Source organism: Pantherophis guttatus, chromosome 1 (assembly GCF_059756535.1).
Source record: "Pantherophis guttatus breed Tessera chromosome 1, ASM5975653v1, whole genome shotgun sequence".
Classification (NCBI taxonomy): Eukaryota; Metazoa; Chordata; class Lepidosauria; order Squamata; family Colubridae; genus Pantherophis; species Pantherophis guttatus.
In genome coordinates this window covers 280508046-280532873 of record NC_142063.1, presented here as the reverse complement: position 1 = coordinate 280532873, position 24828 = coordinate 280508046, and the positions used below count along the sequence as shown (strand labels likewise).

The following is a 24828-nucleotide window of genomic DNA, read 5'->3' as shown; positions in this document are numbered from 1 at the left end:
TAGTTCATGTCTGGTACTTAGCTGGAATAACAGGTCACAATAAGCAATGCCAGAGTCTCTGTAGTTTGATTCTCAAGTCCTGATATCTGGTGACTTTTTCAAGTTGTTTCTCATTGATTCTGCTGTCACCAAGTATGGCAATGTCGAGGATCCATACTTTTTTCTTCTCCACAATCGTGATATACGGGGTATTGTGTTCCAAAACTTTGTCAGTCTGTATTCGGAAGTCCCACAGTTGTTTTACATGCTCATTTTCTACCACTTTTTCAGGCTTATGATCAGTGGTGGGTTCCTCCCGGTTCGGTCTGGTTCGGCCGAGCCGGTAGCGGTGACGATATGACGTCACTGAACCAGTTTTCCCCCCCTGCCCTCCCCCCCACCCACATTATTCTTACCTTTTATTTGGTCCCACCCCCAATCTATTGCTGCCTCCTGAGTCCCAGCTGATGACTAGAGGGAAAAAAAACTGTTTAAACTCTTGCCACGGGGCTTCAAAGGGCCGTCCTACAGCTGATCAGTGTTAAAAGCAAACAAATGAGTCGGGTCATAAGTGCGAGGACTGTTGTAAGTGCGAGGACCTTCCAGAAATTACTCTGACCAGCCACGCCCACCTAGTCACATGACCTCCAAGCCACAACCACAAAATAATCCACGCCCACAGAACCAGTAGTAAAAAAATTTAGAACCCACCCCTGCTTATGATCCCACCAGTTCTTTGCTACAGGCAGATGGTAGTTGTGACACAAGTTCCAGTGGACCATCTGAGCGACTGTGTTATGACGTTGTTTGTAGTCAGTCTGAGCTTTTGTCTTGCAACCGCTCAGTATGTGATCAATGGTTTCATCCACTTCTTTGCAGAGTCTGCATTTGGGGTCATCAGCAGATTTTTCTATTCTGGCTTTGATTACATTCGTTCTGATGGCTTGTTCCGGGGCTGCAAGAATCAAGCCTTCTGTCTCTTTCTTCAGTGTTCCATTGGTCAGCCATAAGCAGGTCTTTTCCTTATCTACTTTTTCTTGGATTTTCTCAAGGAACTGTCCATGCAGTGCTTTGTTACACCAGCTGTCAGCCCGAGTTTGCATCACTGTTTTCCTATATTGAGTCTTGGTTTGCTGCACTTTGAGCAGCTTCCTCTTGTTGAGGAAGAGGAAGCAGAGCTGGTTCAACACTGTCTTTCACATAATCTGCCAGAGCATGCTTCTCTTCTTTTGACTGTCTGCTTCACTTGCAGAAGTCCTCTGCCGCCTGCTTTTCTGGGCAAATATAGCCTGTCGACGTCACTACGCGGGGGCAGTGCATAGTGTATGGTCATCAGTTTTCTTGTTTTCCTATCCAGACTGTCCAGCTCTGCCAGTGTCCAGTTTACAATCCCAGCAGTATATCTGATGACTGGTATGGCCCAGGTATTTATAGCCTTGATAGTATTACCGCCATTCAGTTTGCTTTTTAGAAGTTTCCTGACCCTTTGTGTGTATTCTTTGCTGACCACATTTTTCGCTTGCCCATGCTTGATATTGTCCAGCTGCAGTATGCCCAGGTATTTGTAGGCTTCGGGTTGGTGGCACTTGATGGTTTGTCCATTGGGCATTTCAATTCCATCACTTTCTATGATCTTCCCTTTCTTCAGTGCCAGAAAATGTGGTGCATTTGTCCAGGCCAAACTCCGATTATTATTATTATTATTATTATTATTATTATTATTATTATTATTATTAATATTAATATTAATATTAATATTGTTGTTTTGTTGTTGTTGTTGTTGTTGTTGTTATTATTATTATTATTATTATTATTATTATTATTATTATTATTATTATTATTATTATTATTATTATGTCTCAATAATACAGAGCCAGGTAGTTGGCAGAAATGGGAGTAGTCCAAAAGTAGTACATCCTCCTTCCTGCACCTGCTAAAATTGCCCTTCTGCAAACTAGCTGCATTTAAATGTTTTTTTAAAGAAGTTTTCAACAGAATAACACAAATTTTGAACTAAAGATAAGAACAGAAAAAGGAAATATGTGAAAAAATAAAATAGAAAAAAAGATAAAGTAATTTAAAAAGTGGTTTCAATCTTCTTAACAGCAGTTATATTTATATTTTACCCTCTTTCTTTTAAGCTGCATTAAATGCTACAAATGAGATCACCATGAAACCACAATATGGCTCCTATTTTCTTCTCTGTTGTTTATAGTGGAAAGGTCTCTACCCATGTGATACTGATGCTTTGCAAAAGTTTACAGGCACTAACCCCAGGATTCTGAATCAATCTGTTCAATAGTTACACTGACTGGGAAATTTGGAGAGTTCCTACTCATCTGGAGGGCAATAGGTGGAGAAAGACTGTTGTCTCTATATAATATTTAGAGGTATTGCAACCTGACTGGTCCATTCAAAGTTACTCTCTCTGCTCTTAGGATAGCAGTAATGAGAGTTCACAGGCCACATTTAAAATTCTCAAATTTTTAGCATTTGGCTTTGACATTATTTAAGTGAATGTTTATTCTCAAGTTTGAGAGTACACGTACGGGCAACTGACAAGTCCACTAGAAGTTAGAAGCACTTAAGAAGGAATTTTGTTTCAGTTACTGTCGGCTTGAGCAAATCTCTACAAGGTAGAGATATATTTCATGGTGAACAGAATATTTTTTTAGAAACTTCTCATGGTGGTCGAGGCAACGCACACCTCTCTCCGATACTTGTAAATCACAGAACATATTGTACAGGAATCTCTACTTTTTGAGACTTTCTTTTTTGGAACTACGGGAGAAAGAAGTGGAAAGAAGCAAGATGTGTTGCAAAGAAATGGCAAGAAGGAAAAAAAGTTTAAGCACTTTCCTACTCACAGTTGCCCTTCTCTGCATATTATTTAAAAACCCTTCAGGCTGTATGGATGTGTGTATGCATTTATAACGAAGTTTTTGAATTTTTATTTCCTGATGGTTCAACTTATAATGTATGCTTTCCTATTTTTACATGTACTTGCTTTATATTCTCTTATTCATAGTTAACCATGTTTTCCTATACATTCATGTCATACATCTAATTTAAATATATTATTGTCATATTTAAATTCAAGTCATTGCAGTTGCCCAATATGTCTAAACTGCTAAACTGTGGCTGGCTAGTTTGTGATTCAAACATAGGACACTTCTATAGTATGATGTTTCCACTTCTAATTCACTCAAAACAACTTGCAATCATCACTTTTGCACTTTCAAAACGCGTAGGTGACGCCATGAACCAGTGCTCATGCTTCAGCCAATCAGTGAAACAGTGAAAAAGAGATCATCTGATCAATAGTTCTATTTAGCCATGGTTGTATGGCAATCACTGGCTGCCGATAAGCACTTAGGCCAAGGAATGGGGGGTATAAATGCAGGAGAAGGGGTGAAGAAGAGTTTCTGCCAAGGGAAAAATGGTCTGCCCACAAAGGTCCAGCCCTGCAGAAGGAAAAACCCCCCAGCTTTGCACTGCTCTTAGAACCTGGAACTGGAGTAGAAATATGTTGAGTTAGCTCCCTGAACCAGCCAATGTGAGATAACCTTTATTGTCATTTTTTACTGTGGGCACCTTGGCACACATTAAAAATGAAATTCTGTTGCCTACTCTCAAAAGTGTACACATAGACATGCTATATACATGCATATGTAAATACCTACTCATACATATAAATACATATGTTATTTATTGTCCATCTTGAATACGTGGCAGAAAGAGGAAGCTTGAGAGTTCACAAGGTTGATGCTATAGGGAACAAAAATTGGGACTGAATCTGGATGTTCTGCTTCGAATACCACAAAGCTGCCTCCCAGAAGGTAACAAGGAAAACAGATCATGAAGAGGATGTGTAGCATCCCAGGCAATCCTACGGTCCCTGCTCAAGCAATACTTATATGCTATGTCGTGGGTAGAAGGGACCAAACTGCCAATAATCTTTTCTGCCCTCCTCACCACACTCTGCACTGCCTTCCTGTCTGAAGCAGTAATGCTTCCAAACCAGACTGTAAAGCAATATGACGGGATGCTCTCGATCGTCCCTCTATAGAAAGTGGTAAGGACAGGGGAGGAAGATGTACCTTTCTCATGTGATGCAGAAAATGCAGTCGCTGCTGTGCCTGCTTCACCAGTGAAGTTATTGTAAGATCACTCAGGTTTGCAGCTGCTCCTGAACTACTGAAAAATCCTGGTGGCATGATATCCATGGACTGTCAGTTTTAGAAAGTAAACATGCTAGGACTGTTCTCTAAAGGGTTTTTTTTTGATATTTAAAAAAAGGTTTGGGGGAAGCTGTGAGAACTGCAGAGAGGTATCCATGTCTAATTATATTGAAGTGCCTCCTCCTTCAGACCTCTCCCTCTCTCATGTAGGTACAAAGAATACACATTGATTATGTTGAACAAAGAAATAAAGTGGTTGGTGTGATAACCTTTATTTTATTATTATTTATTTATTTTATTTTATTTTTTAAATTTTTATACCGCCCCCTCTCCCGAAGGACTCGGGGCGGTGAACAGCCAAAATTAAAAACACACAATACAAACATTAAAATACTATAAAAGAAAATTAAATTTATTTTTATTTTTATAACCTTGGGGCTAGGGTAGAAATAAGCCCAGCCAATTAAAGAATATGTAGCATTTAATGGAATGAGTTGATTGATTTTATTTTGCTTTTTCTGATTACTGGTAACCATTTAGGATTATATTGTATAAGATAGGTAGCCATGTAAATTTCTAAATAAATGAATGTACAAACTTTCTTTACAGACTTCTCAAAATGATTTTTCTTAAGTGTTTTACTGTGTAGTTTTATTCATCCCCTCACTTGGATTTCTCCCATTATAGTTACTGACTCCTGTCATAGAAATAATTCTCATAAATTAAATCTAAATCATCCATATATTAAGCATAGTTAATAAACTATAGAAAATCTATAAAATCTTAACAATGGTAGACTTTACAGCAGTATAGTTAACTGAATTCATGTGCATGATTTATTTTATGTAATCATTCTTAAAATTTGCTAAACAACAAATAATTGAAGTTACAGTTTTAGTTTTGTAACTCTCTGATCATTTACTGCATTGTTACTCTGCCATTACTGATCTAGGTGCATTTTGAAGTCATAGCTAAAGCAAGAGACTACTTACTCCGTTTGAAAATTTTAATTTATTAAGGAGAATATCTAACAACCTTTAAGAGAGGTATACAGGCTAAGTATAATGCAGTTAATGGTAGTCATTTTAGTATTCATTTCTTTTTTATTAACAAAGTGCATTAGCTCAACATTTTACATACTGTACAGCAATAAAAAATAGAATTGTACATATATTTAATTATCTCACACACAAAGGTTACATTTCATATCCCAGTCAATTTCTTTGTCGAAGTATTAAGTATTGAAGTATGATGGGCTGTTTTACCATCACCCTGGAATTAAAATCAACAGGATTCATTATATAAAATCATTTTATTAATTAAAACAGAAAAATAAAAATGCATCCCCTCACTAAATCATTATAGAATTCCAGTGCTATTAATGGGAGAAAAATCCTTTCAGTTCAGCAAAGATATCCTAACTGATGGTGCCCAATTCTACATATAATATTCTACATATAATATTCTCAAGCAGCTGCATAAGGAGGGCTTTCAATGAAAGGAGCCCAACTATTGCCGTTAAAATTGTCTTTTTCTTCTTATGGAACAGCCTACAAAATTTTTAATGATCCCACCCTTGATGGGGAAAAACACATACGCACACACCAAAATCAATTATGAATGGAAGACATCTTGCCCTCATAAAAATCTCAAATAAAAGCTGACTATTTTTTTTCTGACAATTCTTTTCAATAATCTCAGGAAGCAATACATTTCTAAATGTAGTCTCCTTAATTAATGTCATTTCTTTGGGATCAGTACAGCAAAGTTTGCCATTGCCTTCCTTCTGGGATGTCTTCAAGGCTCCCCAGTCTATCCTGTAATCCTGGGGTTTTGTTGGAGACCTCCATCCAAGTATTTAGTCAGTCCAATCCTGCTTAGTGTTCCAATATCAGTGAAGTATTTGCATGAAGGGAATTTCAAGATATGGAATCCAGGCTTCTGTCATACTTATCAAAGCTGAAAACTCTAATATTTACAACGCATTGGCTGATGAATAAAAATGGTGACACATGTTAAGGATAAATTTACATGTATACTTTTTTAAAATATAATTTTTCAATTGCTTGGTTATATTTATACAGTATTTGTCTAATTTATGAGTTTTATTCACTAGAGTGGAAAGAAAATTTGATCAATGTACACTCTGACATACATCATAAACACATACAATTTAGTTTTATACTTAACTGTATCATCATGTTTGCTCCAATTCTAAAAATTCTTTAAAAATTACAACTATTATTTAAAAGTGCTATATGTATCTCTTGTTCAGTTGATAATTCTTCTAATGTATAGAATTGTGATAAATATCAGTACAGAATTTATAGTTTAATTTCCTTTCTCAATAGCAAAATGCTGCATTAAGATATACAGTATTCTGAAAATACTATGCATTTCTTTTAATAACTATACATTTATCCATAGTTACAGGTTCAAAAACTATGACAGAATAAAAAAGAATCCAAATCAGAAAATAAAAAGCAGTGTTATGCTAGATACTTCTTGTATTCACAATTTAGAATATAGATAACAAATGAACTTGTAATATTATTGAGCAGAATACTGATAGTACTTAAAATCCTCAAGATTTCTAAGCAATGTTTTTTATAATCTAATTCTGTTTCAAAATCTGCCATCAGCAAAACCTTTAGGAGGGTTTATCACCTTAGAACAACTTTGTGACTCTGGGCTTGACTATACAATACAATATTGTTTTTCATTTGGATATTGTAATGTTGTAAAAGGAAATAATGTGATCTTACTAAGTATTTGTAAAAAAAATGACTAAAACCATGTTTCTATAATGTTGTATATTATAACCTAATTCTAGATTATAGAACATTATTCTATAACAAAAAATTATTACAGAACAATTGTTCTATAACAAAAAATTATTTGAATATGCTACATTTTCCTAATTGTATTAAATATAAGATTTCAGTAGGCTACAGGGACAAACTGTAAAAGGTTAATCGGTTTTTTTAACCTATCCTTTATTTTTTTTTAATCTTATTCGTTATAAAACAACTTTGGAGAACAACTTTTTATGATTATTCTAAAAAAATGATGATTTCCAGGAAAAAAAATAACATGCATAACTTACGCCATTCATACTTCAGGGATAAAAATATAAGCATGCATACATTTAAATTTCCATTCAAAACAGCTGTTTTCCACCCCCCTCAATTTTACCGTGATCTGGCAGAGCATTTGATTTGTGTTATCATAGACTTTTTAAGAGGTTCATAGGTAGAGCTAAAAGAAACAAAGTACTCAAGAATATAATTAAAAGGATGTAACTTAAGTTATGATGCTAAAAGCAATTACTTTAGAAGGAAAAATGAGCGCAAGCAGACTTCTTGAAGAAATGCAGCTGCTTGTAAAAAAAAGCTAACAATAAAGTAAATACAATGGTTAATACTTTTCGAACATATCAACTGTTATCACAGCAATTTAGCTGTGAATTTCTTTCTGATACTTACCCTGTATACCATATGTATTGGCACATATGCACAAGAACAGGCATGTACCATATTACACATGTGTGCAGCAAAGTCTCTTTATTTCACATTTAAGAAATATAAAACAATAAATAACCAATGGGCTATTTTTTTCCCTGTGATATGATGTATCCCAAAACAAAATTACAGGGTTTACTCAAAATGTAATCATTTAACTAAATGTTGCAACATTATACAAATTCACCAAGCGATTTTCATGATTACAACAATGTACAATTCAGTGTAATTGAATCTAATCTGATTTACAGTATTGGAATCTAATCTATTGGAATTCAAAAAGCTGTTGGGACTTACTAAACATTCTTTGTTGCAGTTTATACCAAGGTGTTAACTGTTACTGTCGCACCCTAGAAATTCTGACACACAGATTAAGAGAAAGCATGTCTTATGGGAGGAGAGGTTCATTTTATTATCTTATACATTCATACGTGGATGATCACGAGAATTTACATTTCAACTGCAGTAAATGTAATTGGCCAAATTTTTGAATTCACATATTTCCTTTATTTTTACAGCCCTGTGGAAAAAGATGCTAATATGCGTAAGTTAAGCAGACCTCTTATTGTCAGAAGTAGTGAATTCTAAAATTATATCCCAAAGTAAGCTTTAAGCACCTGAACTATCTCAACGCAAAATTTGAAATGATATAAATTCCTTCAGAGTTTTCATGTCTTACTGTGAAAGTGACAATCTGAATTCTATTTTCTGACCATTACCTTAAAACTCAAGAAAATGAAGTCCAAAGCCCAAAAATGAAGTTTTGAGACATATCCAACCTTGTGATATGAAGTTTTTTTATATCTGTCATGCATTTTAAAAATATCCATCAACAGTGAGACCAATCTATCACGAAGTGAGCTATTAAACTGTATGGATGTTGCATTAAATGAATGAGATCATTTGAAGGTTTATAATAATTTGTCAATATTGTTATGAACCATATTGTGAATAATAAGGATTAGGCTCACTGGTTGATGTGCACATTTCTTTTGATCCAAACTGAAAATTTTATTGCAGAGCTTTCATTGGGAACATCCTAAGAAACTAGTCTGTCAAATTAAGGGCTACTTATAAATTGCTCTGGCAGGAATAAGCTCATCTATTAAAGAAAAACGGGCTGACCATCTACTGATATAATTTGCGTACATGTGATTTGGAATAGCCATTATTTTAATTTTGTACACAGTCATTTCTTCAAATTGTCACTTTTTCCCTTTGCCCATTCTTATTTTCACATTAATATTAATTAGATTTAGATGCAGAATTTATATTTGGACTTAGAAGTTTGTGCTTCCATAAAACTCGGAATATTACTTACCATAGCTTTTTATTTAGGAACCTGTAGGGAAAAAAAAATAGTTGCTATGATCAGGGTTTTTTTTTTTTTTTTTTTAGAATTACAGCATTAGTAGCATTTGCTTAATGGAAACCATTTTTGCTTGAGATTCATTTCAAACTGCAAGCTTATTCCATACAGCAAGAGGAAACTGCACAAAAAGATAAAGTACGTACAACATTTTACATTTTTTTCTTTTAAAAAGGGGAGAAGACAACTAAATGATTTCTCAGTATGTATAATTTATTGCAGTTAGCACACAATTTAAAAATTCACCAACACACCAATAGTACAAAACTAAACAGCATTATAAGTTATTCCCCTCCCCCTCATGAAAATAAAACATACTATGATTGTCAAGGCTAGATGTCAGTCTAATTTTTAAAACCAAAGAATAAAATAAAAATGTGAAACTAAAGGGCAACCTAACCCCCCAACAATCACTCATGTCCACAAAAAAAAAAAAAAAAAAAAAAAAAGCATAAGTAGTCCATTTTTTTCAGACACTGATTGTCTTTTCTAAATAAAAACAATGAATTTTTAAAACCTAGAGACTGTTCAAGTAACTAAAAATAATGCTCCAAGGCCATTTTCACAGCTTTTTTTGTTTTAAATGCCATTACAGCCAAATTAATATACATTTGACCAAAATATTTCCAAAACAGTCCAGCAATACACAATGGAGTTTTCCATTCAGTTTCTTAAGCACAAAAATAGGCTATGTTTACAGTAGTTAAGGCGATCAAATTCTAAACAAAAGCAGAAAAAAAAACCATTTTCCATGCTACTCTCATAGACCTTATTTGTAAGTGCAAGACAGGAAAACAAACACTGTGCAAAATGCTTTTGCCCTACGTGTTGATCATTAAAACCACACGTCAGGCTGCAGTCTTTGCTGTTTGGATACACAGTTCACAAACCCTCCCCCAACTTTTCTCCCACCACCTCCCCACCCTGTCCCATGTCAATCAAGGTTTTTAGTTCTTTTAGCCTGGGGCTTTTTCACTCCATAGAATCTTTTGAAGGGGCGAATAAAATGAACACCTATTGTTTATTTGTGCAGCAGGAATTCTAAAAATGCTCACATGGGTAAGTATATGCATCTAAGGTTGGAGCTGGCATGGGTTTGTGCAATCGTTTTTTAAATAAATGTTCACTGCACATGCAAATCTCTAAGTCTGTAAACATTACTATCTTCCTTTACATAGCTAAAATCAACATATAGCGTTTGTTCAACTTAAAGACAATGGGCAATTAATTTAAATTATATAAAATAAAAGCAGTGCATTTATGTTCTTCATAACACCAGGTGTTTTTTTTCTGGTGCTTTTTCTTACTAAAAATTAAATAAGTTTTTAAAATCACTCATTAAAGTTATACAATGCAAACAAAGACAAAAATATACCGAAATGCATGCATTTCTGTAGCATTAATATTTACTTTCCAAGACTCAACTTAGAGCATTAACACAACTTGTCAATTTCTTTGACACCCCCCAACCCTTTTAATCAATTACAGTATATAACAGTAATTCACATTTTAAATGCAGTTTGCAACTGCTGAAAATGCAACATCCTTTTTCATCCCAAGCACGCCTTCAGAGTCCCCGTGATTCCAGTGTATTTTCAAAAATTCTTTTTTTTTTAAATTGTGGGAACTATTGTAGTTTACAAATTACAACATAATAACAATCACTTTTGAAAAATTGATACTCCAGTCATTTAGAAATCATATCGCTTGGGTCTAAAAGCATTCAGGTTTCCCTGAGCTAGAAAAGATGCATGCAGTATAAAAAATTTAACTGAATTGATAAAAAAACAAAAACTGGAGAGTACTGATTTAAGTGGAGATCGAAAATGATGCAATGTTGTAAATAATGTTAAATAGACTCTAACAATCGCTCTGGTTCAATTGTAGTTATTTTTAAAAGAAGTACTTACTTGGTAGGGAGATAGGGGAAGATTTTATGAAGTTTATTTGTCTTATTTCTATAGTTCATTATCAGAACACTAAGTAGTGAAATGTTCATGCTGCTTTAAAGTGCATAAAACAAGCTAATGGCCAAACTTTGTTAGTTTAAGGAAACAAGACTGCTTTTAGACTGTACCACAACTATATAGATTTATTTATATATATATATATATATTAATTATATATATAAAATTCTATTTCCAAAGTTCTTGAGAGCTATCTTCTAATGTCCAGTCTCTGACAGTAGGTAAGCTCAGTGCTTCACTTTTGACAGACAACGAGTTCACTAGTTCACAGTGAAACTTCCGAATATGCCTGTAAAGGTCTCCAGACTGGGTGAACCTCCGCTCACACCATTTACAAGCGTGTGGCTTCTCCCGTGTGTGAACTACGGCATGGCGGCTCAGATTGTGGGAATACTGGAAGCTCTTTCCACACTGAGTACAAGTGTATGGTTTTTCACCTGAATGAGTCCTCTCGTGACGTTTCAAAGTGTACATGCAAGAAAAAGTCTTACCACACAAGGAACAGGTTGGGACATTGACATCAGCGGCAGGCTTACTGCGGATCCCGTCCTGCTCTCGAAAGTGCGTACTTAAGTGAATCTGCAGGATGTGGGGACTAGGAAAGACTTTGTTGCAGAGGGGGCACATAAAAATTTGGCCTGCAGGGTTAAGTATGTTGGAGACATAAGGGAGAAGACTGCTGTCCATACTCCCTTCCACCTGAACTCTCTCATTCTCTGGAGTTATGATTTCATCATCACTGGCTTTGTCCTCTCTATCTAGCTCCCTCAAAACAGAATCGTCTCTCATAGGAGCCAGATGGGCTGGCTCATATGGTACCCTGTTATTAGTGCTCACACTTTCTTTCACAGTGCTATGCTCCATGTCATAGTCATTAGTGCCAACATCACTCTCATCACAGGATGCCTCTTTTTCCACCTTCACCTGCACCAAGTTGTTTCGCATCATATCCTGTGAAGAGAAATATGAATTGTTCAAATTCTCAACTCCAGAAAGGCTTGACTTCACAGACAAGTCCAGGACACAGTCAACATCTGTTGAATCCCTCATGGAGGTGACAGACCTCTGGGACAAAGACTCTGTTGAGCTGCAGGGGCTGGCTACTGTTTTCCCAGCTGCTGTTGCATGTGTGTCTGGTTCCCCACCGCTCTGGGGAATCACTCCGGAGTCCGAGGGCAATCTCATCCACATGTTCCCAGGCTCAGCCGTTAAGTCCCTTTTGCTGGGCAGGATGCTCAATTTTTCATCTTCCCCTTCATCTTCATCACTGGGTATGTCTCCTGCAATGTGGCTACTGCCGTCAGAAAGACTCTCCACTTTGTCCGAACAACTTGAGGCATCTTCTTCCTTTTTAGTACTGTCTGCCTCGGTGGTGGCTTTTTCTTTTAGTTTCTTTTTGCAAACTTTAACAATGTCGTACATGTGAAGGTAACTGGCAGCTGCGAGCACGTCTTCAATGGGCAAATCTTTGAATTGGAGTTTCCCTTCATACATGAATTCAAGTAGGAGAGCGAAAGCTGGGGCTGTAACAATGTCGCTGTTCAGATGAACAATGTCTCTTTTGTCCAGCTGGTCCTTGTAAAATAGGTGGAAGTACATGCTGCATGAAGCCAGTACAGCTCTGTGTGCTCGGAATTGGGCATCTCCTACCAGAACAGTGCAGTCACAAAGGAAACCTTGATGCCTCTGTTCCCTCAGACACTGTAGTAAATGCCGGCTGTGGTCAGGGAACTCCATGCTGTCTTCATAACCTAGAAGCAAAAAAGATTTAATTAAACATTGGAAATATTCATTGGCTACATTTGATAATTCGGCAATGGGTACAAAAACCCGAAGTAATGCTCTGTAGAGAAACGGAAATAAATTAAGATTTCATGACTTTCTGTTAATCACTTTTTGCAACTTTCAGAGTTCTCTATTAACCGTTTTGTTAACCGTAAAGAAATAGACTGAGAGGTGCAGATGAAAATGAATATTCAGAACTTGAAAGTTACAACAGCCTTTTCCTATTTGAATTCAGAAACAGATATCTCTGATATAACTTGTTTAATCCTAGAAAGGGGGGGGGCATTAAAAACTAATCTTAACTGATTAAAATAACAATGGCTTCTAAACTGTCTTGGCACAGATCATCGCTGGCCTCATCTGTGAATGCCAGTTTTTCCATTTTCTTTTTCTAACAAAATAACTGATTACCAGACATCCCCCTTTAAAAATAGACAAAAATGCAAACTCTTTATATAAAAGGCTTTTTAAAAAAAATTAAGACTCTTCTATTAAGAGAGTCCTATGTTACTGCTGCATATCAGTTGAAACAATTTCAGCATAATTCACTAATCTTTTCTCCCCTTGGGGTCGTGTAACCATTCAAAATGAGCATTAGAGTTTTCTACATAAACATCTTAAGTATCTTCTTTATTTTCTACTACTTACAACTGAAGTTGTGCTAAACTAGTTACATACAGCTGCTGCATCTTTGGGTATTATATGTTCTTAAAGTTACACTCTGGTCCAAAGTATATTCTACTGCTAGAATAAAGCAAGAAGATTTACAATACAATCACTTTAAGTGCCCCACAGCCAACATCAATCCTAATCCTTAAGAGGGCTAAAAATAAAGATTGGAGGGCAGCTCACAAGGTAGCTGTGATCAAATTAGGAGGCTGAAAGGACAGAGAGGGACGAAGAAGGAAGCTTATAAACATCTGATCCAGCTGACTGTAGCCATATGGCAGCTGCTGCCCAGATAAAGAGATTAAGAATAGAGGAGTGCGATTACAGCTGTCTGGCCAATTCAGGCAGCTCAAATCTACAAGTTCTAAATTAGTCGTGAAAACAAAACCCTTCTTTCAGTTATTGTTGTACTGAAATAAACTTTAATATATTTCCAGGGGGGAAAAAAATAGGGTGAAACTGACTAAGTTAGTTTCAAGGTAGGTGGGATTCTAAAGTTGCATAGACATTCAAGTCCTTCCCCCCCCCAAAAGGGGAGGGGGGGGCTATAGATTTCAAGATCTCTCAATGGCTTGGGCAAAGCATAAATGTGAATAGTATAAATCGTCATGCATATTCATATATAGTTTTCATTTCAATTATCATTTCAAATCTTATTTTCATATTTTTACCTTTAGAAACAGTACTCTTAGAACAGCCATCATAATTGCAATATCAAAATGATTCCCTAAACTATAAATTATTTTTTCAAGTGCTCGTAATAAAAACAGGGGAACTACATCATTTAAATAGTTATTTTAATATTACTGCACAGGAACAAATGCATCAACATGTATTTAAAGTCTTAATTACAATAGAAACTATTATTCCCTTTTCAACGAACCCTACTAATTTTTTCCTAAACATCATTAAACAAGTAATGGGATTTTTGTTTGGAAATTAAATAAACAAACATCAAGAGAGAAGCACACTGTAGCTAACCTCCTGCTGTTCCTACCTTTAGCACACATAAACCTGATTAAGTCCTTTTGTCCGAGTCTTGCTGGCTCCAGGTCTGTTAGATCGGTGGAAAAAGGCAGACTAAGAAAGAGACAGATGCAAAGTGGAGATGATGTTAGAGAGGAATGAGATACCTTCCCTACACACAGATCTGCAAACACACTCACTCCCTGTCTGTGTGTTAGAATAAAAGGCTGAGGGATGGCAGGCTGTCAGCTGCTCTGACATCATGTTCAGATGGAAATGTTACCTCCAGCTGTGCTCCTTTTAATGCCATATGCTACTCCTCTACACTCCTTCCACCAGCTTTTTCTTAGGAGAACTTTTCTTGTCTGTTAGTATAAACAAAATACTTCAAAGTCTCTTTTTTCAAAACTTTCTAACAGAGAAAAGTAAAGAAAAAAAATCTTAGACATATGGGGCTTCATTGCATGTACAGTATAGAAGCCCTTCTGTCATAACTTTGGAGGGATTTTTTTTTATATTGAGAACTTACCCATCCATTTTACTGAACCCAGAGGTTCATTTTAAGCAATTCATTTTACCCAACCTATTTATCTTGATACTCAGTTTATCTTTTCTATCAATTTAGAAAGAACAGACTTAGAAAAACTTTATATAAATATCAGTGCAATTGTACATTAACTCATTTTACTCACTAATGATGTAATAATTATATTTTTATGTACCATAAGGAACACTTTTCTGGGCACTTATAAGTAATCTACATGCTCAATGTGCTCTACAGATCATACTACTGCAACTACAAGAACGAAATAATAGTAATATTCCCCTCGTAATAAATTTGTAAAAAGTGCAGTTATTTCAAGGAGTGTTATCAAGCCTGTTTTATCTGTGGCATGAAACTGAATACGAAGTTTGCTATTCATTAGTAAGGCAAAAATACTATCATGCACTTCAAAATTATTGCCATTTTTATTCCGTATGCATATATTAAACCTATTTTGAGAATGGAAAAAATGTAATGACCTCCCTTAACTTTACAGGAAAATGCTGTGAGTAATCGGGAAATAAACTAAAATGAAACAAGCTGTTCATCTCAGCAGAATAGACAAGTATCCAGCTTGCCAGTCTTAGGCCACAGACAATATTTAATTAACAAAGTTTTCTGCACCATTTACTCATAACTCTCTCCCCCCCCATCTCATTTTACTATGGTAGCTGGTTAATTCAAGCAATTTCTCTTTTGACACTGTTCTTAATAGAATTTTACAAATGAAGCAAAAGTTCTAGGTGAATATGAGACAAACACAGCATGGCAGATGACTTAATTGTGATTTTCCCCTTTCACCTTTCATAGAGAGTGACACCAACTTGAAGATTAAGTCAGCTATAACTTCATTTAACTCCTGACATATTGCAAAGTGTGTTAAGATTAAGCAAGTAAATGCACAGAGGTGGAAAGCAGCACAGACAGGAAAGAAGGAAGCAGGCAAATACAGGAATAGTAGTCAATGGAACAACAAAAGGAAAGTAAGGAGGAAGAGCTGAACACAAGTGTTCTAGGAGGGAGCAAATCTCTCTCCTCGCATCCACCCTGCCTTGTCTCCACAGCTGCACTGCTCTCCACATCACCTACCCCTTCTGACCTTTTGAGCTGTGAGACAAAACACACACTACACAGCCTCTGCCACACACAAAGGACTCCCTCTCTGCTCCCCCATCTGCTCCCAAGCTCAGCCCAATCCCCCTGCAAATCCCCCCCCCCCCCGCCATCTCCCATCCTGCAAGTGAGGCTGTAAACTCTGAACCTTGCAAACTTACTCGGAACTGCTTTTATTCTCTCTCCTGCAGTTCCAAAATCTGCTCTGAAGCTTACTCTCTCCCTCTCCTCTTATGAAAGCCCCGTCCAGGACACACACCTAAGTCCACTTGAGACTTTTACCATCCAAAACAAGCTGTTCGCTCTCCAGCCCATTAAACCCGGACCCTCCTCTCTAACTGTCCCCGTCGGTCTTTACGGGTTTCGTTCCAAAAAAAAAGGAGGCTATGTCTCTCCCTCCCCCAACTTCGCATCCCACCGATCCCCTCCTTTTCTCCACCTGTTAAACCCTCCCCTCCCCCCCTGATCAGCTCACTTTAAGCGGCTCTTCAGGGTGACTCAAGGCATCCTTCTCTCTTCCTGACATCTGCCCGCCCTGCCCTCGATGCCACTTGCCCCAAAGCTGCCAGTTGTCCCATAACAACCTCACACTCCCCCCCCCCGCGGCAACCCCAGCACAACAAGCAACCTGCGGCTCTTACTCCTTCCTTAGCAACACGGGACGGCTTCCGCGCACCCGGCCGCCCCTCTCCGCCCAGTCCCCGCGGGGTCAGCCCCGGGACTCACACTCTGGAGCGGCCCCAGGTCCCAGCCGCGATCCTCCCTGCGCCGCTTCCTCCTCCTTCGGCCGCCACCGCCCCCTCCGCCGCTGCGGGCGCCCCGTCTCCCCGCCCGGCGTCCCGCTCGTTCCTCCTCCTCCTCCTCCTCCCCCCCCTCCAAGTCCGCGAGTGAGTGAGGGGCCACCAAAGCGGGGCAACGCGAGCGGAGCAATGGGGAGAGGAAGGCAGGGGAGGGAGGGAGCGAGGGGGGCTCCCCGCGCTGTCTCAGCGGCGCCCCATGGCAGCGCCCCGGAGGATCCCGGGCCGGCGGAGCGGGAGGGAGGGAGAGGGGGCGGGGAGTCAGGCGCACACAGCGCAGGAGCACGCGCGGCGGCGGCGGCGGCGGCGGCACAGACGGGGCCCGGGCTGCGGCAGCCAGATGTTTCCTCCCCTCCCCTCCCCTCCCTCTTCCCTTCCTTCCCCGAGCAGTTTCCCTGACTGACAGCGCAGCTGGCTCACGGAGCTGCCTCGTCCAATCGGCAAGAAAGAAAGTCGCTGATCGACAATGGAAGCCCGCCCAATGGCAACAGAAGGAAGCGAAGCGAGCTCACCGTTGTGGCTAATCAGCGTTTTCGGGGAGGGCTTATTGGCTCCACAGGCGTGTGGCTGATGATTGAGAAAGGGGCGGGGTTTTGTAGTCCCGGGTCAGTCCGCGCGTCCTTCGCGCTTCTTCACTGCAGTCTCCTCGGCCTCGGGAGGAGCGGGCCTCGGGCGGGCTGCCTCTTTTCTCCCTGGGCGCGGTGCATGGTGGGGAATAATGGCTATGGGTCTCTGGTGGGATAGGCTGAGGGTTACACGAGTGAAAGGCGAGGCCTGCCCGGAGGCTGCCTGAGCTTGGAGATTTGGTGGCGGTTCCGTAGCGCTTGCTGTTGCTGGGCTACTCGTCACGAGGGCTTCTCCGCCAGATGTGCCCGCTCATTTGTTTTTTGTTTTTTATTTTTTGCAAAACAGCGGCGGGAAGAAAAAAAAAAAAACCACCCCATAACTTGACGAGCTTTTTTCTTCTGCCCAACGGCTTTTTTTAGTTGCTTTCCTGCCATTTAACTTCTCGTCACTTTTTAATGGTTCAAAGGACTTCTTGCTGTAACGCCTTTGTGCTGCACGGAACTCGCGGTTTCCTCCCAGCCTTTTTATGACTCTTGTTTAACAAATTTGAGAAGAGTTTCTCATAAGCTTTGCAGATGCACCTCTCCCGGGGAGGCAGAAATGCGACCGTTGAGCTTTTCCTCTTACACAAAAAAAACAACAACAAAAAAACAACAAAAAACACGATGGAGTGCCTGGTAATTGTCTTGCGGAGTTCTTAAAGGAGTAGAAGTCATTTTTGTTTTAGAGTAAAATGAGTACGATTGTACTCTACGTTTTATATCCCTTCATCGCTACTCATTAAATAAATCTTAGGGAATATCTCCTGTCCTTCCGCCATCTGCCCACCTCTCAACCCGTAACTTTGCAGAATTAAAAACGGAATTGCAGCTGCTTCAAAAGTGTAATTTTGATGAAAGGTCCAGACGATATTATTGCCCCTTTGTAACCTCTTGCGTTGTCCTATAGTATTACGATTTTTTTCCCTTTGCCATTCGCACCCAAAATACGTTGAATGTGAGGTTGAATAGCTGTAGATTGTATATTTTGATTGTTGGTACCTAGGAGCTGTCCACCTGGAAGAACCACCAACCGAAGTCAAGGCTGTGGGGTGGTCATTTATATATTGCTTTGAAAGGATAAAGGAAGATGTTAATCTGCATATAATTAGCCTGTTAGTTTATATGTAGAAATGGAAATGGACTGTTTGCATTCAGATAAATCGTAATACAACTTAACGTAATGCTAAAGGCTTTGTCTTTGCTGCTGCCAGATGCTAATTATCAGTGGGCAGTAGTATCTTAAAATACTCAGCTAGATGGCAGCACTTGGCTGATTGGGAAAAGCTGAGCAGGGACAATCCTATTTAATGTTTGGATGGGAAACCACTAGGAAGTGGCAGGAAGGTAGGCTATATTGAGAAGTCAAAAAAAAAAGAGGAAAGTTGGCAAACTGTTTTGATCAAGAAATTTACTTGTATGTTTCCATGAAGTCATTTGGAGCTAGACGATGAAAACTTTAATATCTTAAGAATCTTGTTTTTGCTAGTTAACTTCATTTTAAGTTCTGACAGCAGCCTTCAAAATAGCTGTCTTTGGGTTATGCACAATACATGAACAGAATTGGCTTTGCAATGTTAAACTGGCCTGTTGTTGAATATCTGAGAATTCGCCTTCAGAGAACTGCTTATTAGCATCAAGTTCACTAGGGAACATCTTTTGTGCTGCCAACAATAAGGGCTTTCATATGTGGAAGAAACCTCAAAGTATAGGAGTTCTGCTTATATGGGAGTCTGTCCATGAACAGCTATGTAGTTACGCGAGATGGGCAGCAAACAAATGTAAAATAAATGCAAATATGATCTTTCCAGATCTGTTCTCTGTGCTTGGATGTCAAGGGTGATTTGTCTTAGTCTTTGCTCAGTTGTGATCATAACATATTTATAATGTCGAATGAGTACCTGTGATTGTTTTATTATTACTTTTATCAGCCCATAAAGTAGCAAGTAGCAGAATATTTGGGACACCTTTATGAAGAGAGATGCCAGAGCTAGCTTGCCTGAAAAATAAGGATCTTTTTCTTAATAGTAAGAGAGCATTGTTTGCAGGTCTCAGGTTTTGGAATGCAAACACATTTTCAGAAGGATTGTTTTTGCTTTAGATGTGAACTTTACAGTTGGAAAAAACAGAGGGATGGGTAGGGATGAAAGTTTGTACCCAAAGGCAGTAGAGTAAAAATGAAATTATTGACAATACTGACAGGAAGAAAGGAGTTCTTGCTATCCAAGCTGTGCCCTCCCACAGTTGTTTTTTTTTACTTTTTTCAATTTCTCCTATTAAGAAAGAGTAGAAAGAATTTTGAATATGAGGTGGTGTATTTTCAACTTGATTTTGCAGATAGATAGGTAACAGTGTGCCCTCCGGAGCATATATTTCTTCACTCTATAAACATTTGCTTATTTATGTTGATGCAGGCTGTTTGGTGTACTTCACTATTAAACACACAGTGTGTTCACAGGAGTTACCTTGGTGCCCTCGCTGCCTTTTTGTTTTAATTATTTTTTTTTTAAAAAATTCTTTTTTGCAGGTCTGTTGCAAAGCAAGGCAACAGTTATATAGCCTCATAGATACTTGCAATAATGACATTTGGATCCCCAAAAGTCCCACTGTAATGATAAAACATTGTGAGGGTGAACCTGCTTCCCTTCTGATAAACAGGTATTTGCGTCCAGCAATGGCCATCATGGCAGAAGTTAAAAAAATTCTTTCATGGAGCAACTTTATAAATGTAGTTACCATATACTTTGCAAGATAGCCAGCAATGTAAATTTAAATGCTTCCAAATGCATCCTTGACCCAAACATTGTTTATTCCAACTTAAAATGCTGTGTGAACACACTAACATATACACACAGAGATACAATGTCTGTGAAATAAAATAAGATTATTACACAGTTGTATTGATTTATATTTGTAGCCATAGCACAGCTTAGTATTAAACCATCCATATGGGAGATCAGACCCTATGTTTAGTCCTCACCCCTCCCCATCCACCCACCCACTTTGCTTGCTGAATAAATAAAAAAATACTTGTTTTGAAAAAAATGGTCCCTGTCGTATATTTATACAACATGGAAAATCAGGACATTTATGTTGTATGAGCCAAGAAACTTGAAAAGAGCTAAGTATTTTTGTTCATACAATATACTGGAGGAGAGCACTTTAACCACACTTTGTACCAAAGTTGGTAGCTGGTTTATTCATCTTTCTTTTTTTGGTACTGCTATACAGAAAGCTCTGGTTAATAAAGACCTGGCATCGTCCCACAATTAAAACACTGATTGCTTTATTGCCTTGTCTTTTATCAACTTAGAGGGTTAATAATGTGCTATCACCACATTATATATTGCAACCTCACATGATTTAAACAAAATGACAATATTCATACATTACACTAAGCTGTGGTTTATTTAATTACAGTTAGCGTGGTTGGCTGCATTACACAAAACCCTAAACACAAAAGTAATTTTATAAGCCATTAAATACATACAACACACTAATCCCAAATCAAAACTTTATAGAACACACATTGTATGAGTCCAACCAATTATGTAAAAAGATAAAAGTCTAAATCTACAAATCATAGTTAAAAGCTAGCCATAGGTATTGTAACTTAATCATGGGAGTCATACCAAACAGGAGACCAAGCCAAAACAGTAAATTGCCAACTGCCTCCTAAGTCAATTGGCATTCCACCCACCTTTGCAATAGCTAGCCAGACACCAATTTTTGTTAATCTTTTACTATATAGGAAGGAAAAATCTCAAGATAGGACAAAGTTTAAGTTACCTTGCGTAGGGTTACAAAAGTTTTCCATCCCTCCATTGTATTGGATACACCGTGGCTAGGCTGGCCCTGTTTTAGCTCAATGGCATATTGAGCCATAGAAGTGTCACTAATTAAGGAATGACACTGGATGGAGTAAATTGTCTGCATTCTGCTGGAGTGTTTTAATGTAATATGCACACACTTTAATAATATAAGGCTGATAACATAATTGTATGGAATTTTTACATTTAAAAAGAAAAAAAGCCTGCATGCTGTTAACCAAATTGGTAGCAGGACTCAGTCTTTACTAGATCCTTCTAAAATATTGCAGGGATGATTTAAAGTATAACGTAGATTGTGGCATTGGGGCGGGGTGCAGAGCAAGGAAGTATCTGTATTTCCTTTTCTATTTTAAAAAAATGTCTTGCTAAGGTGATTATTTGCTATTATAGATCATCACCAGGTTAAATAGATGAAAAATAATTTTGGGAAAAACAAATCTTAAGTTTTATCATTTCCCCATTCATACTTACTTGAACTTCAAGTTGCACATGTAACTCTCATTTCAAAAGGATTTGGTGGCCAATCAGATTTTGCCTGACACTGCTGTTGTACCACCTTTAGCCCTAAGCCTTTCTGAAAGAAAAAAAAAATAGAAACAGAAGCAGTTTAGTAGGAATACATTTTTTCTATACAACATCTGGCAAGACATCTGGCCTCTACATACATTTTTAAAATATCTTTCATGTCATGCATCCCTAGGTAATACACAAAACAAGCACACATTTGAGGGATGAATTGGAGTTTGTAAACTGGAGAGAAATGTTTTTCATTGAGCGTAAAACAAGTTAATCTCTTTCGCCTGCCCTCCCCCACAAAAAGAGCCATTTGGGAGAATACACAGTAGATCTAAGAAAACCTTTCCCATCTTGAAATATGCCAACTTCAGTTTATAACACCCAAGTAATACAGAGCCCCGGGGGCTTGCTAGCTCAATTTGTGTGTTGCAATGTGGAATTGTAGTGAGGTGAAGGTATTAATGAACAGTAAGCATTGTTTAATGATGCATATACAATACAGATCTTTAAAATTGCAATTAGATTTTCCCCTAAATTATTTTTTTTTCTGAATCCTGTTTGAACATTGGCTCTACACTGAGTTATATTGTGTCTCTTTTTGCAGTAGCCTAGAAATATTTAATTATTTTCAGTCTTCTAAGGAATTAGTGCATCTTATACTCATTCAACTAGATTTCATATTTCCAGATTTTTTGGTCCAACAATTACTTGCTTGTTTCTTCTTTCTAGCAAGCTTGGGAAACTGATGCTCTAATGCAACTGAAAACAACTTCTGTACTGATTAGACCCAACAGGCATGTTTGGCAATCCTTTGTTTTATTTAAGACATGGTTCAAATATCAGCAAAATGTTCTTTTCACACTTTCTCCCTGGATATTTAACTACCTTGCCTCAAGAAGAATTCTTGGAAATTAAAAACTTCCAAGTATTCTGTAAACATTCCTTTGGCACAATAAAGTCATTACTATTATGAATTTGAGTTTCCTCCCCGCAGTCTCTTTGGCCAAAACAGATACTAGTGTTATTTTTGATTTAATTAATATTTTAAAATTGGGTGGTATCATATCTGCAGAAATTCTATTTTCCAATAAATAATCCAATAAATTGGAAATAATATTTAAGTACAGTGGATAGAATCTTAAATCTTCTACAGTATCTGAATTAAAAGGATAAATGTTTTTTGTAATGTAACTGCTACATTGATTGTATGTTGAACTGCTGTTTAAATCCTGTCTTTTGATAATGTCATTGTCACGTTCCAGTGTCCTGCATAAGAACAGCCAGCAACACAAGTCAAGGTGATAACATTTATCTGGAAACGTGGACCCGGCACGAAGCAACCATCCAGAAAGGAATAAAAGTTTGTGCTACCGTGGTTACTTCACCACCCCCTTATATCGTGCTCCACCCACCCCCCCGTGTTACACTCCTCCCGCAGACTGATTGCTGCCAATGCGGCTGCCACAGTCAGGCCACACCCTACCTTCCTATCCCAGCTTAGCCCACCCAGCCTCTTGCTTCCACCCGCGATCCAACAATCAGCTGTTTTCCCCCCAACCCAATAGTCAGTTGTTCCATTGTAAGCCAAAACTCAGTTGTTCAAAGTCCGGGCCTCCGCTAGTCAGTCAGTGGCCCCATGGAGGCACGGTCCGGGTAATATGGGTCACAGGCATGCATCCGGAATGCCGTCCCAGCTGGCGGCTCCTTCCTGCCAGGATGACAGTCCGGCGTGGCCATTGATACCCATGCGCGCACGTCCCACCTGCCACTCCTCCCCCACCCGAATGGTGGCCCCAGGCTGTTCAGTGGTTTGGGGTGACATGCGGCCCTCTACCGGGGGACAACACTTGGAAGACAAAGAATAGCATTAGCCGCCTCCTGGGGATCTGCCCAACCCGGTTTGCCTGGATTTTGTTGGTGGAACCGTTTCACCAACCGAGGGGCTCTCATAACCTCTTCCTTCACCCATGAGGCTACTGATACGGCATACCCCTTCCATTGTACCAAATACTGTACATGGCCTCTATGCCTATGGGAGTCCAGTATTCTTTCCACCTCGTAGTGCAATTCTCCACCTACCTGGATGGGAAGAGGCACCTGCTTTGGGGCCCCTTGTATGGTTGCAGTCCTCACTGGACATCATAGGCTACTGTGGAACACTGGGTGGGTCTTGCCAAGAATGGGGGCAGTTTGAGTTCCACAGTAACGGGATTGATGTCCTGTATGATTGGGATGGGTCCTAGAAACTTGGGGGCTAACTTCTGACTGGGTACTTGGAACCTAAGATATTTTGTGGAGAAGTACATCTGCTCCCCCACTTTAAAGGGGACTTGGGGGCTATGTTTCCTATCTGCTTGAATTTTATAGGTTTCTGCCACTTTTTGCAAGGCCTCCTTGGCATGATCCCACACCTGCCAGCCAATCACTTAGGCCTATATCAGCAGGGGCCTCTCGAGGACACTCAGGTATTGGGACAAACTCAGTTCCGGTCACGATTCGGAAGGATATGAATCCGGTACTACTATGCACCACGTTGTTATATGCCACCACAGCAAACGGCAATAGATCGGCCCAGTCAGTCTGTTGGTACTTAATGTAGCAGCATAGATACTGTTCCAACATTGAGTTGGTCCTTTCGGCTGTCCCATTGGTAGCAGGGTGGAATACAGAGCTGAGGCCTTGTGAGGACCCCATCATCTTCAGAAACCCCTGCCAAAATCTCGCAGTAAATTGCACCCCCTGGTCAGAAATGATCCTTCGTGGCACACCATGGAGGTGATTAATGTGGATAATAAACAACTTTGCTAGCTTTTTGAGCAGGACAAGCCATGAAGTGGGCCTGCTTCAAGAAAAGGTCTATTATGGTCCAGATCACGGTATTGCCACGGCTTTCTGGGAGGTCCACTATAAAGTCCATGGCCAGTTCCTCCCAGGCCTGGGTGAGATTTGCCACTGGCTACAAGAGGCCAGGAGGCTTCCTGGGTCT

The 24828-nt window shown here is 38.8% G+C and overlaps 1 protein-coding gene and 1 long non-coding RNA gene across 7 annotated transcripts; one reads left to right on the top strand and one right to left on the bottom strand.

Annotated features, from left to right (window-relative positions):
• Positions 1–5152: 5152 nt before the first annotated feature.
• On the bottom strand, positions 5153–17343 carry ZBTB18 (zinc finger and BTB domain containing 18). Of its 6 annotated transcripts, XM_087882998.1 has the most exons (4): positions 14469–15751; positions 11509–12768; positions 9003–9023; positions 5153–6149 (listed from the first exon to the last, which is right to left on the bottom strand). In XM_087882998.1, exons 1-3 carry the CDS (start codon positions 14479–14481, stop codon positions 9016–9018), a joined length of 1281 nt encoding a protein of 426 aa, XP_087739124.1. In that variant the 5' UTR covers positions 14482–15751; the 3' UTR covers positions 5153–6149; positions 9003–9015. The 6 variants fall into 6 exon arrangements, with proteins under 6 accessions (XP_087739124.1, XP_087739123.1, XP_087739122.1 ...); XM_087882997.1 differs by having other exon boundaries at positions 5153–9023; XM_087882996.1 differs by lacking the exons at positions 5153–6149; positions 9003–9023 and adding an exon at positions 17296–17343 and having other exon boundaries at positions 9243–12768; positions 14469–14551.
• Positions 17333–23217, top strand: LOC117671940 (uncharacterized). The gene is made up of 2 exons (XR_015731468.1): positions 17333–20154; positions 23105–23217. It is a non-coding gene; the product is annotated as an uncharacterized LOC117671940 (long non-coding RNA).
• The last annotated feature ends 1611 nt before the right edge of the window (positions 23218–24828 follow it).